This window comes from Pogona vitticeps, chromosome 4 (genome assembly GCF_051106095.1).
Source record: "Pogona vitticeps strain Pit_001003342236 chromosome 4, PviZW2.1, whole genome shotgun sequence".
Classification (NCBI taxonomy): Eukaryota; Metazoa; Chordata; class Lepidosauria; order Squamata; family Agamidae; genus Pogona; species Pogona vitticeps.
Genome location: NC_135786.1, coordinates 163,064,097 through 163,077,051, shown reverse-complemented (window position 1 = coordinate 163,077,051; position 12,955 = coordinate 163,064,097). Strand labels below are relative to the sequence as shown.

Sequence of the window (12,955 nt, the reverse complement as noted above, 5' to 3'; positions counted from 1 at the left end):
CTTGTGAGTGCAATGACAAATAAATTTCTTATGTCTTATGTCTTATATTCCAGTACTGCTGAGGAAACATGACACAAACATGGGCTCCTAGATATCTTAGTTAGTGACTAAAATACTATGCAAATTCAACCACACCGGGAATAAACAACTTTGTCATTTAAAGCTGCTCGTATTATGAATAAAGGATGTCAACTTCACAGATTCTACATACTAAAAATATTTTATCCTTGTAGAATTTAGAAATATTCTTACCTCATCTTGTGTAGGTTTTGATATATAATGGACACTTCTTTCCCTCCTCATCTTCCCACCACCACTTCCTGCTGCAGGAGGTAGACCATTAGAAGCAGATGTACCAAACTTGAGGTTTGTGCCACTGCTAAAAGACAATCAGGACATGACACAGTGTTTCACAGACACATTGGCTGAACTCATGTTGTTTAATACGGTAAGTCACAGCTAGAGGAGGCCTACTGAATCAATGGAACTTATGGAACAGCTGACTCACCAAATCTTCACAGATTCAATAGGCCTACTCTAGCAGCAACGTACTATGCCAAGCAACAGGAGTTCAGCCAGTGAGTCAGAAGCAATAGAGAAACTAAAAAGGATGTACATGCAAACATAGTTCCTGGCTAGAAGGTGGAAAGCAGGTCGTCATCGGAAGTGGTACATGATTCTGCCTTGAAACTCTCTCTCCAATTCCAGTTTTCCTTGTGTGCTGCAACTGAACAGACTGAAATGCTGAGGGCACACACACTTTTTCTTATTTGTACACCACTCTGGGAAGCTTTTTCACTTAAACAGAGGAGTTAATTTTTTAAAGTAAAGTGTGAGTTTACACAGCCTGTGATTATTTTAGGACATAGACATCTATGGACTGTGTCTTGTATATTTCTACTACCTGTTAATTCAGCATTTTTCCCCGCACAAAAGGAACTCATATAGTATTTCCCTTCCCCACCCTTGTAGATCCCTGAACTTCCTAAAAGTCTGTCCAAGGGGGTCAAAGGGACTTACTGAACATTGCAGTCTACCTTTTGTGGGGTTGTAGTGGGCAGAGAAAATACAATAAAAATGGGTGAAAGATCTTTTGGTGATACCTCCACCCTCTGCAGCCCTGTAACACTAAACCCACAAAGTTTGGGGCTTTCAGGCTCTGAAGGGGCCTTCCAGGTTATAAAGAGGAAGAACACATCATTTACCTGTAACTATGGTTCTTTGAGTAGTCATCTGTGAATTCACATGAGTGTTTCTGTGCCCACACGAAACTCACTGGAACATTCTAGAGCTCAAAGCAAAAAGACCATTAGGGGAGCCCCCCTCCACTGCACATTTTCGTGCACCTAGCAGTTATCCCTCAGCTCCCCATGTCTGCCACTGGACACAAATGAACAGTAGTATTGTAGACTGAGGGGAGCATGGGTAGGTTACCTAAATTCAGATTCACTGAAGAATGCAAACACTTAGAATTCTTGGCGGTGAGGGGAATCTTGTTGCCACATATGACACACTTTTTAAACAGGCCCATCAAGGCCATAAAAAGGCAGGAAGACCCCAAACAAGGAGTGGGAATGACAACCAAATAAGAATTTTTTAAAGAGGCAACTCACAGGAAGCTAAAGAGGACAAGGACCAAAAAAGACAAACAAAGGTAAGGTGAACAAAGGTAAGATCTGAAGTTTAAACCGGGGGGGGGGGGGGGAGGCTCTAGAAACACGTTCCGAGAGGTTTCCTAAGCAGCAGCTAAAGGGAACTGAGGGATAACTGCTAGGCACAGAGATATGCACAGTAGAGGGGGGCTGTGCTAATTTGCTTTGAGCTTTAAAATGTTCTGAGGAGCTTCATGCAGGTGCTACCTATATGTGTGTTTCACAGAGACCAAGAAGAAGGAAAAGGTATGTTGCATGAGCTTTGCATTCACGCAACCCTGGTTATCATCCTAAATGTTTTTACAGCTTTTTCTGTTTATGAGTGTACAGGCATACCTAGGTTTATGAATGCCTAGGTTAATGTAATTTTTGGTTTATGAAAGAAAATCCATTGAAAATAATGCCTCAGTTTTCTTTTTCTTTTTTTCGCAATACGAAGCAAGTTTTCCCAGGATGCATTGCGCCTGGGGGGTTTATAGCGCCACCCCCATGCATGCGTTCCTATGGGAAACCACGTTCCGGTTTGTGAATTTTTCACAATACGAAACGTCCCGGAGAACACATTAAACTCGTAAACCGTGATATGCTTGTACTTAATTATTTGCTTTGAAAGAAAGATAAATGTTCAGAGTGCCAATGTCAAAGAGTGTCAAAACAGCATTTGTAAAAGGTCCTTTAGATCCAATACACAAACTTCACACACCTTTCTGATGGTTTTGTTTGCTGTTCTACTGTCATACTCTTCTCATGCACTGCCTGTAAAGAAAAATATTTTTCAGGCTTCAACTTATTTCTTTCTTAGGTGCTATTCCTAGAAAATGAAAAACTGTTCCATTTTCAAATCTTAACACAGCGTTTTCCTACACTACTTCTTTTCTGTCTTCTGTTAGTTGTATCATCTGAATAATCACTTCTGCTAATAATTTTTATTTCTTGCTATTAGAAAGAGCCATATAACAATTTCTTTTCCACTTGAACCAGCTCTATGCCCCTCTTGCCTCAAACACAAATCTGTCTGGCTGTAAAGTGTGGAGAGAAAAAAAGAACAATTCAGTGACAACGCTGTTCGATTATTTTCAACTCAAAAACAGCTTCCATTATTTTTACTTGTTTGTACTTAATTAAATGCAGAATATATAATGAGAATTGCTGTTTCAGATTTTTTTGGGGGGGGTAACGTAAACATCTAAGAAATAGAAAGGATACCAGTCTAGTTGATTTAATCTCTAAGTACTCTCTTATAACTGAAATAAAATAAATGCTGAACAAAATGTCAATGGGAAATCTATAATTGACGAATCTTCCAATTCCTTCCCCACACTGTAACTGCTCAAATAAAATCATGATAACAACACTAGGGAGGAGAGAGTGTAGTGAAGTTAAGAATGATATGTTTGGATGCTCTGGGATATACATACTTTATGGTTCATCTCTATTCTCTGTCGAATCCTGCCTGAATCAGTAGTAGATGTAAGTGATGGTTTGAAATATTGCGAACGATTCACTGACAATGACACAGCCTTCGGTGTTACAAGCTTCTGGACTGGTGGATAATGGGATTCAACCTTTAAAGAAAGCAACATTCACTGAGTCAAAATCGATCTGAATAAACCTAGTTAAATAATCATGACATATAGAGAATGTATTTGGTGCTCTAATTTCTGTAGAAGTAGGCATGAGTCATATCAATTCTCATGTTAACCCTGAAATATGTTTTTAAAACCTCTTATCCAGCTACATTTAAAATCAATAAGAAACACATCTGACTATTCACATTCATTAACCAATGGTTCTAAAAAACCCAAAGATTTTGGCTTTACTCCCAGCATCCCACTACACATTCTTCCCTGGTTACTGAGAGATGAAAGAGAGGAGAACTGGATCTTTTAATAAGTTCAAAACTGTTGAGAAAAGAGAAATCACATATACAAAAACCCCACATCTAATTTCAAATACTGCTAAACTTATGTAGCAGGACTGAATGCCTACATCCACCTCTTAACTGCTGTGGAAAGAAGTCTGAGAAGTAAAACTAGTTCTGAGGATCAGGAATAAACATGCTTTCTTTAATAATCTTCATTTATTTCCTCTCTCTGTCTTTCATTGCTACCAGCATTTAGCTCTCCTGTGTCCATATATTTAATCCTTCACCCTGGCCCTTAAAACACCTTCCACATAGCCTGCCCACTCTGTCACTATTCTCTCTACACCAGACTGCTCAACATTAGACCCAAGACTCATCTAACACACCCACTTCTTCTCCTTATCTAGTTTCTCTCCCGGCCAATTAGGACCATTCTTAGCAACATTCCATGCTTTTCACTCACCCCCTCCCATCACATACCAAACCATATAAAAATAGATTTAAATATGATAATTATATAGCCAACCATACTTTATATCCTGGACATAAATGCCTACCATCTAGAGGTAAACAAATCAAAACAATTCCTTATTTTTAATTGTCCTTATCAGGAATAATATTCCCTCTTCATAAAGCAAAAGGAGGAACTGAATGGAAAAGTTACTGATACACAGCATATATTCTAAACTAATAAAAACTTAATTTTGAAAAGAGGTTTTCCATTAAGTAAACTCTCTCTTGAACAGTCTAAGCAGTTTGCATATGATCTCTGCAAAGGTACTGCCAAATGACATTCACTGTGAAATTTCATTATTACTGAATTAAGTCAAGCCAAAAAGTAGCATCAATTATTTGATTATAACAAAAACTTCCATAATATCACTATCAGAATGTCAGAACACTGAGAATATAATCTACTGGCATGCTTAACACTGCCGCTCAAGAAATTTAAGCTGATAGTTGGCAGCCTACATATTTTGGCACCTAACCTCTCTAGCAAACCTATCTTGGCCAACAATTACTGCCTGCCAACCATTTACTACACAACAGAGACAATTCCTCTTTTTTACACTTAATGACAGCTGGTTGGAGCATTCATTTGCTGTTTACATCTCTAAGATCTGTTGCTTGTGTTTAATGCACCAGGACAATGCAAAAAGACATTAAAGTAAAATATTATTTGCTGCTCTTCCTTGGGCTGATCTTCCATATTCCTAACCAAACTTGTGCAGGCATCCTTCAGTCTCAAGAGACTATGGTAACGTGCTTTGTATGGAGGATGCGGAAGAGCATCTAGTGTTGCTGAGAAGGCCAATTTGAGAGTGACAATCCCTTCCACACTGAAGACAAATACAATCTCTCCCCTGTCCAGCTCCCTGATTTTGCTCCAACGCTGGAATGTCCTCTCCAGAGCACAAAGCCTGGGTGGATATGCTGGAGGATAGGCTGTTACCCAAGCAGCAAATCCCCCCTCTCTACATCGCTCAAATACAGTAGTCCAATAGAAAGGCAAGAGCCAATATAGCTGGTTCCAGTGATGTTGCAGGAGATGACAGAATGACACGAACTGCCTCCGGGACTCCAGCTCCGGATTTTGCCTCTAGGTTAACTCCTGAAGCCTTTTCCATCAGTGGATATAGCCACAAGCCAGTGGAGGTTTGGAATCAGAGTTTTCCTTCTCCTAGATGGGCTGCCTTCCAACGCTGACGAGCCCCACCTACCCGGCAAACCAAACTATCTGGCTACAAAATTAAAAGGTAGGGCAGTAAAAATATTCTACTCTTCCTGTTTTTTAAAATTATTAATAGTTTTCTCTTTTGCTATTAGAATCTGAAAGCCTGAAGGGAAGCTATGATGAAACACAATAAGGCTGTATAGAATCTACTCTCATTTTTGATGAGAACATTAATAAATCAAGCATCTGCAGTTTCTTAAAAATTCTGATATACTATGATTCTCAGTATGATGTAGCAGATAAAGTGATGGACTAGAAGACCTGGGTTCAAATGACTCTTAGCCATGGAAACCCTGGTGGGGTGAGCACTGGAAAAAACTCTTCTTAAATACCTTGAAAGCCCTATTATTTTGTCACTACAGGTCAATTCTGATTTGATGGCACATAACATCACATAATTGTTCTCAGTATAATTATTTTCTAAAAAGAACATTTTGGGAAGGTTAATAAAAAACAAAAGTCTGTATCTGAAGAAATGGATTGTAATCCATGAAAACTCACACTGAAATAAACTGGTTAGTCTTAAAGATGCCATTAAACTTTTGTTTTTGTTGTTACTGGAATACCTTAATAAGGGATATAACAGATATAACTCTTGAAACCTACTATGCTTACACTTTGAACATTACAAGTAACAGAAAGAGATATTAAAATATTGGGAATGTATCTGTTGAACTTCTCTTGGAATAGCAGCTGAAACCCTCTATTCCATTTCAAGATATAGTCAATTTCTCTTTAAAGAACAGTACAGTGAATAAACAATGGGGACTTTTGACTTCTGTTGCAACATATGCCTTAATGTTTAAGATTACTAATGTGGAAACCAATACTTCAAGTTTTCATTGCTATGCAATTAAATCTGGATGACATACACTAATCTGTCAAAGATGTTATAGACATGGTAGCTTCGTATTCATATCCTGGGGGACATGAGTACGAAGCACAGCACCAAAGGTGCCACAGAGGTCTGCTCCCTTGCCCCAGAACCATCCCGGTCCACTCACCAGGTTTCACGTGGTGTGTGTGGTCACTGTCAGTAACATTGTGCCAATCACAGAAGTAACCTGGCCAATGCTTCTCCACCTCCCTGTGTCAGTGACCACTCCAGCAAGGAAGCAGGATGACAAGTCTCTCAATTCAGCTGCTGAGTGGTCAGCAGCATAGGGGAGTGGGAAGTGCCAGCCGGGCTACTTCCATGATTGGTGCAATGTTACTGATGATGGCTGTGTGTGCCACACAAAGCCTGTTAAGTGGACCAGCCAGTTCCAGGGGGAGGGTCAAAAGGACCCAGCCACCTGTAGTGGTGATATTTATCTTCATCTTCCCCAGGAGACGAATATGAACATCCCATCTCTAATGTTAAATATAGAACATACAGGCTCAGTGCAATGTCCTTATCAACTATATCACCTGTGCCCTTAATTTTATAAATGCTCTTTTTAAAATTTCCAGTAATACTTGTTCTGGTTAGAGAGCTCAAAAGTGAACAGCAGACAGATCGTTACCAGAAGTTGGTAAATGCCATAAACATTGCATACAGCAATTCATGGCACATTTTCATATCACATGTATACATCCACTATCTAAATCAATGTAGCATTGTTGGGAGGCAACTGGGACTGAAATTGAAAATTATTTTACCCTTTTCCTTGGTGTCTGGAAGTCAGTGATATTCAGCATACTTCTTTCTACAGGCTGAAAAAAAAAATCAAAAATTGAAGCATAATTTTAAAAACAGACTTTCTATGAATTATTAAAAGTTCAAAAACTAACTTACAGATGATAATGGAGAAGAAACAGAAGAAGGAATTCTTTTAGCATCCTGTTGAACAAGCATTATGGTAGGTTAAAATACAGGTATACTACATAGAATGTTAGTTAATACAATATGATATGTTCTGTTATATTATGCACTCAACATGTACAGTCATGTTATGGGTTGTTAGCCATACTATATATTGAAAATAATTTTTCAAAAAGGATAATTTACTGCTAATGGACTTGACATCTTCTCCAGAGATTGCAAGATGCGTCGTGCAGTAGAACTTGTCACTCCATATGACTGTGCATTCACTTGTTTGGCTTTCATTTGTCTTCTTACTGGTGTCTGAAAATTTTTAAATAAATGTTGTAAGGTGTGATTTCACCCTTTGCAGAGCTTGAAAAGCAAAACATCAAGAATACCAATGTCGCCTTTTATCAATCATCTTTTCAAATGTGGGGCAATGCTGCTAGTTAATTCTCAGTAACAAACAACAATATAGAATACATAGAACAATTTTAAATTATGCTACCATGTTAGTTTTTCCAAGAATGTTTTCAAGTTCTGCATGTGCATCTATACATTTTTAGACCCATTTAGCATTTGAAATTTCATTTCATAACATATGTCTGAGTAATTACAACTAGCAGGAGTAGGTGTTTGGTAATTAAACATTTCCTATTTCTGTCCCACAGCTTCTTCAACACTTCACTAATCTCTCATCGTGAGGAAGTCATGAAAGCAGTGAAATGGCAGGAGAATGTCTTTAATGATGCTGGACGACGTTACCAGGAGGGAGTGGTAATTAAAGATTTCTTCCTTCCATTCCAGAGCTCCCAGACTATGAAAGGGATTACCCAGGAGTTAGAAAAGATGGACAAAAATAGGAAGTTATTAATTACTGCATACCACCTCCTGCTGGTAATATCATCAACTTTTCATAGGTATAGTTGTATCAACATGATTTTAGCAATTGTTTTAAAAACATGATATATTGCATCTGAATATAGCTACTGACTTTCTTTCTACAAATTACAATTTAGCATTACGGCAGGCTTGATTGCTCCTTTCTCATATTGCCCCGCAACAACCATAGGATTTAATTTTATTTCCCATTTTTAACTAATCACAATTTACTGTTATGCCTAAATCCAATTAATGTGTTTAGTCTTAATTATGTAAAGAAACAGGCTAACTTCTTAAACCACCCTTTGAAGTTGGTATGTTTCTCTGAATCATAGCTGAGATCTAATCATTTTTTATTTACAATTCCAATGTCATGTTTAAATGTTATAAACTGAGAAAGGAAAGCAAATGCTTCTGACCTCCTCACAGCCCCATTGGGGAAAGGTGGAGTACATGAGCCTCTTTGATGGGCTTGCATTATAGGTGAACCATAGTTTACCATTGTGCTGAAAGAGCCAATTGCATAATTAAGAAAAAGAGAAAATAAATTCTTATGTTTGTATTCCAGTCTACATCACAGCTACAACTATACTAAAAATCATTGCTTTTAGAATTACTAAATATTTATATAGTGTGCCAACAAGTACACTATGAAAAATACAGACAGGGAAATGACAAATAGGAAATTTTGTGAGTGTGATGAACAATGAGTAATTCCCTCCTATTTCAGTGCTCATGTTTTCTCTAGAGCACTGCACTGCATGATTCTTACCTGATAAGGAGTCACCCGCAATTTAGATTGCCTTGCTGCTGCTGCTGCACCACCATATGTGGTTTTTCCAGGATAAAATGGAGAATTTCCAAGCTGGCTTGTCTTAAGAACTGATGCATTACCAAGTGACTGCAAATGTAAATTAGTATTTCATTAGCTAACTCAATACAGAAAGAACTAGCATACTTAAAGCAAACAAATGTTACACTTACAGGGGAGAGAGCGCCAAAGGCAGACAGATTAAATCCAGGCTTTTTAGAGCTGGTGGCTGAATGCTGAGAAAGGGTGACAGGTCTTTCAGTCTCTGTAGACCAGAGAGGTGGTATTGAAGCATTTTTTGAAACCTGTATATCTAAAAATAAACATGCACATGGCATGGAAATGCATCAATAGTTTATTTACATTATTAAAAAGTATTTAAAACAAATGACAGCAAATAACACAAGTAAACAATAGTTACAAATATAAATACAATCTTAAATGGTTGTTGTGGGTTTTTCGGACTCTTTGGCCGTGTTCTGAAGGTTGTTCTTCCTAACGTTTCACCAGTCTCTTATCTTAAATCTTGCAGAGATTGTTGAGTGCATTCATCTGATTTGTGAGAAACCACAACAACTATTCACAAGCCCAAACTGTCTTTCTTTAAATGTACTTATTTAAAATAATAATACCTTATCTTTCTCTTGAAAAGGACTCAAGGCAGCTTTAGACACAAATATACAGTGGTGCCTCGCACAGCGAGGTTAATCCGTCACGGATTAACCCTCGCTGTGTGAAACATCGCTGAGCGGGGCAGAAAAGCCCATTGGAACGTTCCAATTGGCTGCTGTACTCACCGTTCAGCGATGTTTCTCCGATGGCTGGCAGCCATTTTCGCGCCCTCCCCTCGCTGAATGAGGGCGCGAAAATGGCTGCGATCAGCTGTCCAGCGGGTCCAAAATGGCCGCCGGAACAGCCGAAATGGCCAGCCGCAGCGTTTTCGCGCCCTTGGTAAGCGAGGGGAGGGCGCGAAAACGCTGCGCGCAGCCATTTCAGCTGTTCCGGCAGCGTTTTCGCGCCCTCCCCTTGCTTACCAAGGGTGCGAAAACGCTGCAGCCTGCCATTTTGGATGTTCCGGCGGCCATTTTGAAGCCGCGGAACAGTTGATCGGCGGGTTGCAAAGCGAAGGCTGGTAAGCGAACTGCTTACCGACATTCGCTCTGCGATTTTCGCCCATTGGGGTCATCGCTCTGTGATCGCATTAGCGATCGCAAAAGCGTCACCATAGAGCGAATTCATCGCTCTACGGGGCGCTCGTTGTGCGAGGCACCACTGTACTATATTTCTACAGACAGTCATGGCCAAAACTATTGGCACCCTTGCAATTCTGTCAGAAAATACAACCCTTCTCTCAGAAAATTGTTGTAGTTGCAAATGTTTTGGTACTCACATGTAAATTTCTTTGGTTTGCGTTGGAACAACACCAAAAAACAGAGAAGAAAAGTCAAATCTGATACAATCCCACACAGAAACCCAAAAATGCACTGGCCAAAATTATTGGCACCCTTAGCTTAATATTGAGTAGCACCCCATTTGGAAAAAAAGTAACTGAAATGAATCGCTTCCTGTAACCATGAATGACCTTCTTACGTCTCTCTACTGGAATTTTAGACCACTCTTCTTTTGCAAACTGCTCCAGGTATGTAATGATCAGCCCTGCCCTCACCTGTCCATCACTGCGGAACCTTGATGCAGGAGCCAATAAGCGAACGGAAGGCGGAGCCAAGGGGGAGTGGAGAATAAAATAAAAAGGGGAGTGGGTGGAGTCTGAGAGAGAGACTGTGTGTGACTTTAAAAGTGAGTGAGAGGACTATAAGAGGGAAGATTAAAGCAGAGGGTTAAGATAGTTTTGAAATAAGATCCAAGCTGATTCAATTGAAAGTGATTTGTAACCTGTGATTTACCCCACGAAGATTTATTGATTATCAACTTCCTTAGTTAAATAAAGGACTTGTGTTTTGTTAACACACGTGTCTCCATACTCAATTGATATTAAAACATTAATATCTGGTGGCAGCGAAGAAGAAAGAAGAGCAAGAACCTCGTGAAGGCCTGGGGGGATAGGGACTTCAGAGAGGATTGCAACAGATGCCTTCTCCCAACTGCTGTTTTGAGATCTCTCCACAGGTGTTCTATGGGATTCAAATCTGGACTCGTTGCTGGCCATTTCAGAACTCTCCAGCGCTTTGTAACCATTTCTGAGTGCTTTTTGAAGTGTGTTTTGGGTCATTGTCCTGCTGGAAGACCCATGATATCTGGTGGAGACGCAGCTTTCTGACACTGGCCATTATGTTGCAACCCAAAATTCTTTGGTAATCATCAGATTTCATGATACTGTTCACACACTCAAGGCATCCAGCGCCAGTAGCAGCAAAGCAACCCCAAAACATCTTTGAACCTCCACCATGTTTGACTGTAGGGACTGTGTTCTTTTCTTTGAATGCCTCATTTCTTTTTCTGTAAACAGTGCTGTGATCTCCTCTACCAAAAAGCTCTACTTTTGTCTCATCTGTCCACAGTACGTTCTCCCAGAAGGATTGTGGTTTTGTCACATAGGTTTTGGCATACTCCAGTCTTGCTTTATGCCTTTGTGTCAACAGTGGTGTCCTCCTGGGTCTCCTATCATAGCGTCCATTTTCATTCAGATGGCGATGGATAGTGCGAGCTGACACTGTTGTACCCTGTGCTGCAGATCAGCTTGAATTTCTTTGGAAGTTAATCTGGGTTCTGTATCCACCATTCAAACAACCCTTTGTTGTAATTTTTCAGTAATTTTGCTCTTCCATCCACATCCAGGGAGGTTAGCTACAGTGCCATGGGCTGTAAACCTCTTCATATTGCGTACAGCGGACACAGGAACGTTAAGATCTCTGGAGATGGACTTATAGCCTTGAGATTGTCAATGTTTTTCCAAAAAAATTTTTATCTCAAATCCAAAGACAATTCTTTACACTTCATTTTTTTCTCCATGCTCAATGTCACACACAACACAAAGATTAAGTCAACTTTTCTCCATCTTAACTGGTTGCGTGATTACTATATTGCCCATACCTCTTACTTGTGACAGGTGTGTCTAAATACAAATTAAAGGAGCATCACATGCTTGAAAAGCAATTATTTCTTACAATTAAGACAGGATGCCAATAATTTTGGCCCGTGCATTTTTGGGTTTATGTATCAGATTTGACTTTTCTTCTCTGTTTTTTTGTGTTCTTCCAACGCAAACCGAAGAAATGAACATTTGAGTACCAAAACATTTGCAAATGCAACAATTTTCTGAGAGAAGGGTTGTATTTTCTGACAGAATTGCAAGGGTGCCAATCGTTTTGGCCATGACTGTATAGATCTCTGAGAAGAAGGGTCAGAGGAACATCTGGAGATCGATGTGAGATATTCTTCTCTCTCCCTTTCATCAGAATATGTAATGTGGTATGCAGTATAGTTATAACAGCAACATGTGGTAATTTGTACATATCTTAATTGTTTGAATCCAGTTGGTCTTTATCCATTAATAAACTACGAGTATGTTTTCCTGGAATAAAGACCAACTAGATCCAAGAATGAAGCACAAAAAGTAACAGCACACAAACAGACATGCTTACCCTCTGGAGAAAATCTATACCACTACTACATTTTATACTATATCTGAAAGAACTTATATATTTGAAAGTTTAAACGTTTTCTGAATGCATATAATTAAACCAATATTAGTTCTAATTAATTTTACAGTCTTATATGGCAACAGATTTATGCAACTATGGTTGCAATCTTCACGCAACTAGAGATATGGAGGTAATGTTTGAATAGATAAACATGATTCTATCCATTTAAAATCTTCAAAGAAGTACCTTTTGTATGTTTTATCATCATCTCAGTATGGGCTAGTGAGCATGCAGGACAGTCTGATGTCTATATTTTAAAACTCCTCCCAAGAGGCCTCTTCAACAGCTTGTAATGACTATACTATTTCAATGAGCTTTCTACAGTGCCAAATTTCTTTCCTCAGGATTAATGTGTGACAGCTGGCTTTTGTTACTGTGAGTTTTACATACTCTGCTGATATCTGTTATGGTTTGTTTGATTTCTTATTGTTAACTGTGCTCTGTTTTTAGTTGTTTGTAAGTCACTCTGGGGCAAAAGTATAACCTGGACACATTAATATAAATTTCTACCTGCACTCGTGTTCCTTCTATCAAAGCAAATAAACTGTGGCACGTGTGCCGTG

General features: G+C 39.1%; 1 protein-coding gene across 6 annotated transcripts in view; it reads right to left on the bottom strand.

Moving 5' to 3' along the window:
- Window positions 1-12,955, bottom strand: part of NUP153 (nucleoporin 153) — a 63,495-nt gene that overhangs the window by 21,080 nt on the left and 29,460 nt on the right. For 2 of the 6 annotated variants that reach the window (XM_020812207.3, XM_020812206.3), the window contains exons 4-11: window positions 8,904-9,043; window positions 8,692-8,820; window positions 7,242-7,358; window positions 7,029-7,073; window positions 6,893-6,946; window positions 3,071-3,217; window positions 2,356-2,408; window positions 253-379 (exon numbers count right to left, since the gene is read on the bottom strand). In XM_020812207.3, the coding sequence (XP_020667866.3) occupies window positions 253-379; window positions 2,356-2,408; window positions 3,071-3,217; window positions 6,893-6,946; window positions 7,029-7,073; window positions 7,242-7,358; window positions 8,692-8,820; window positions 8,904-9,043 (812 nt within the window). The remainder of the gene's footprint in view (window positions 1-252; window positions 380-2,355; window positions 2,409-3,070; window positions 3,218-6,892; window positions 6,947-7,028; window positions 7,074-7,241; window positions 7,359-8,691; window positions 8,821-8,903; window positions 9,044-12,955) is intronic. The other 4 variants (XM_078393463.1, XM_020812208.3, XM_020812209.3 and 1 more) reach the window with 3 other exon arrangements.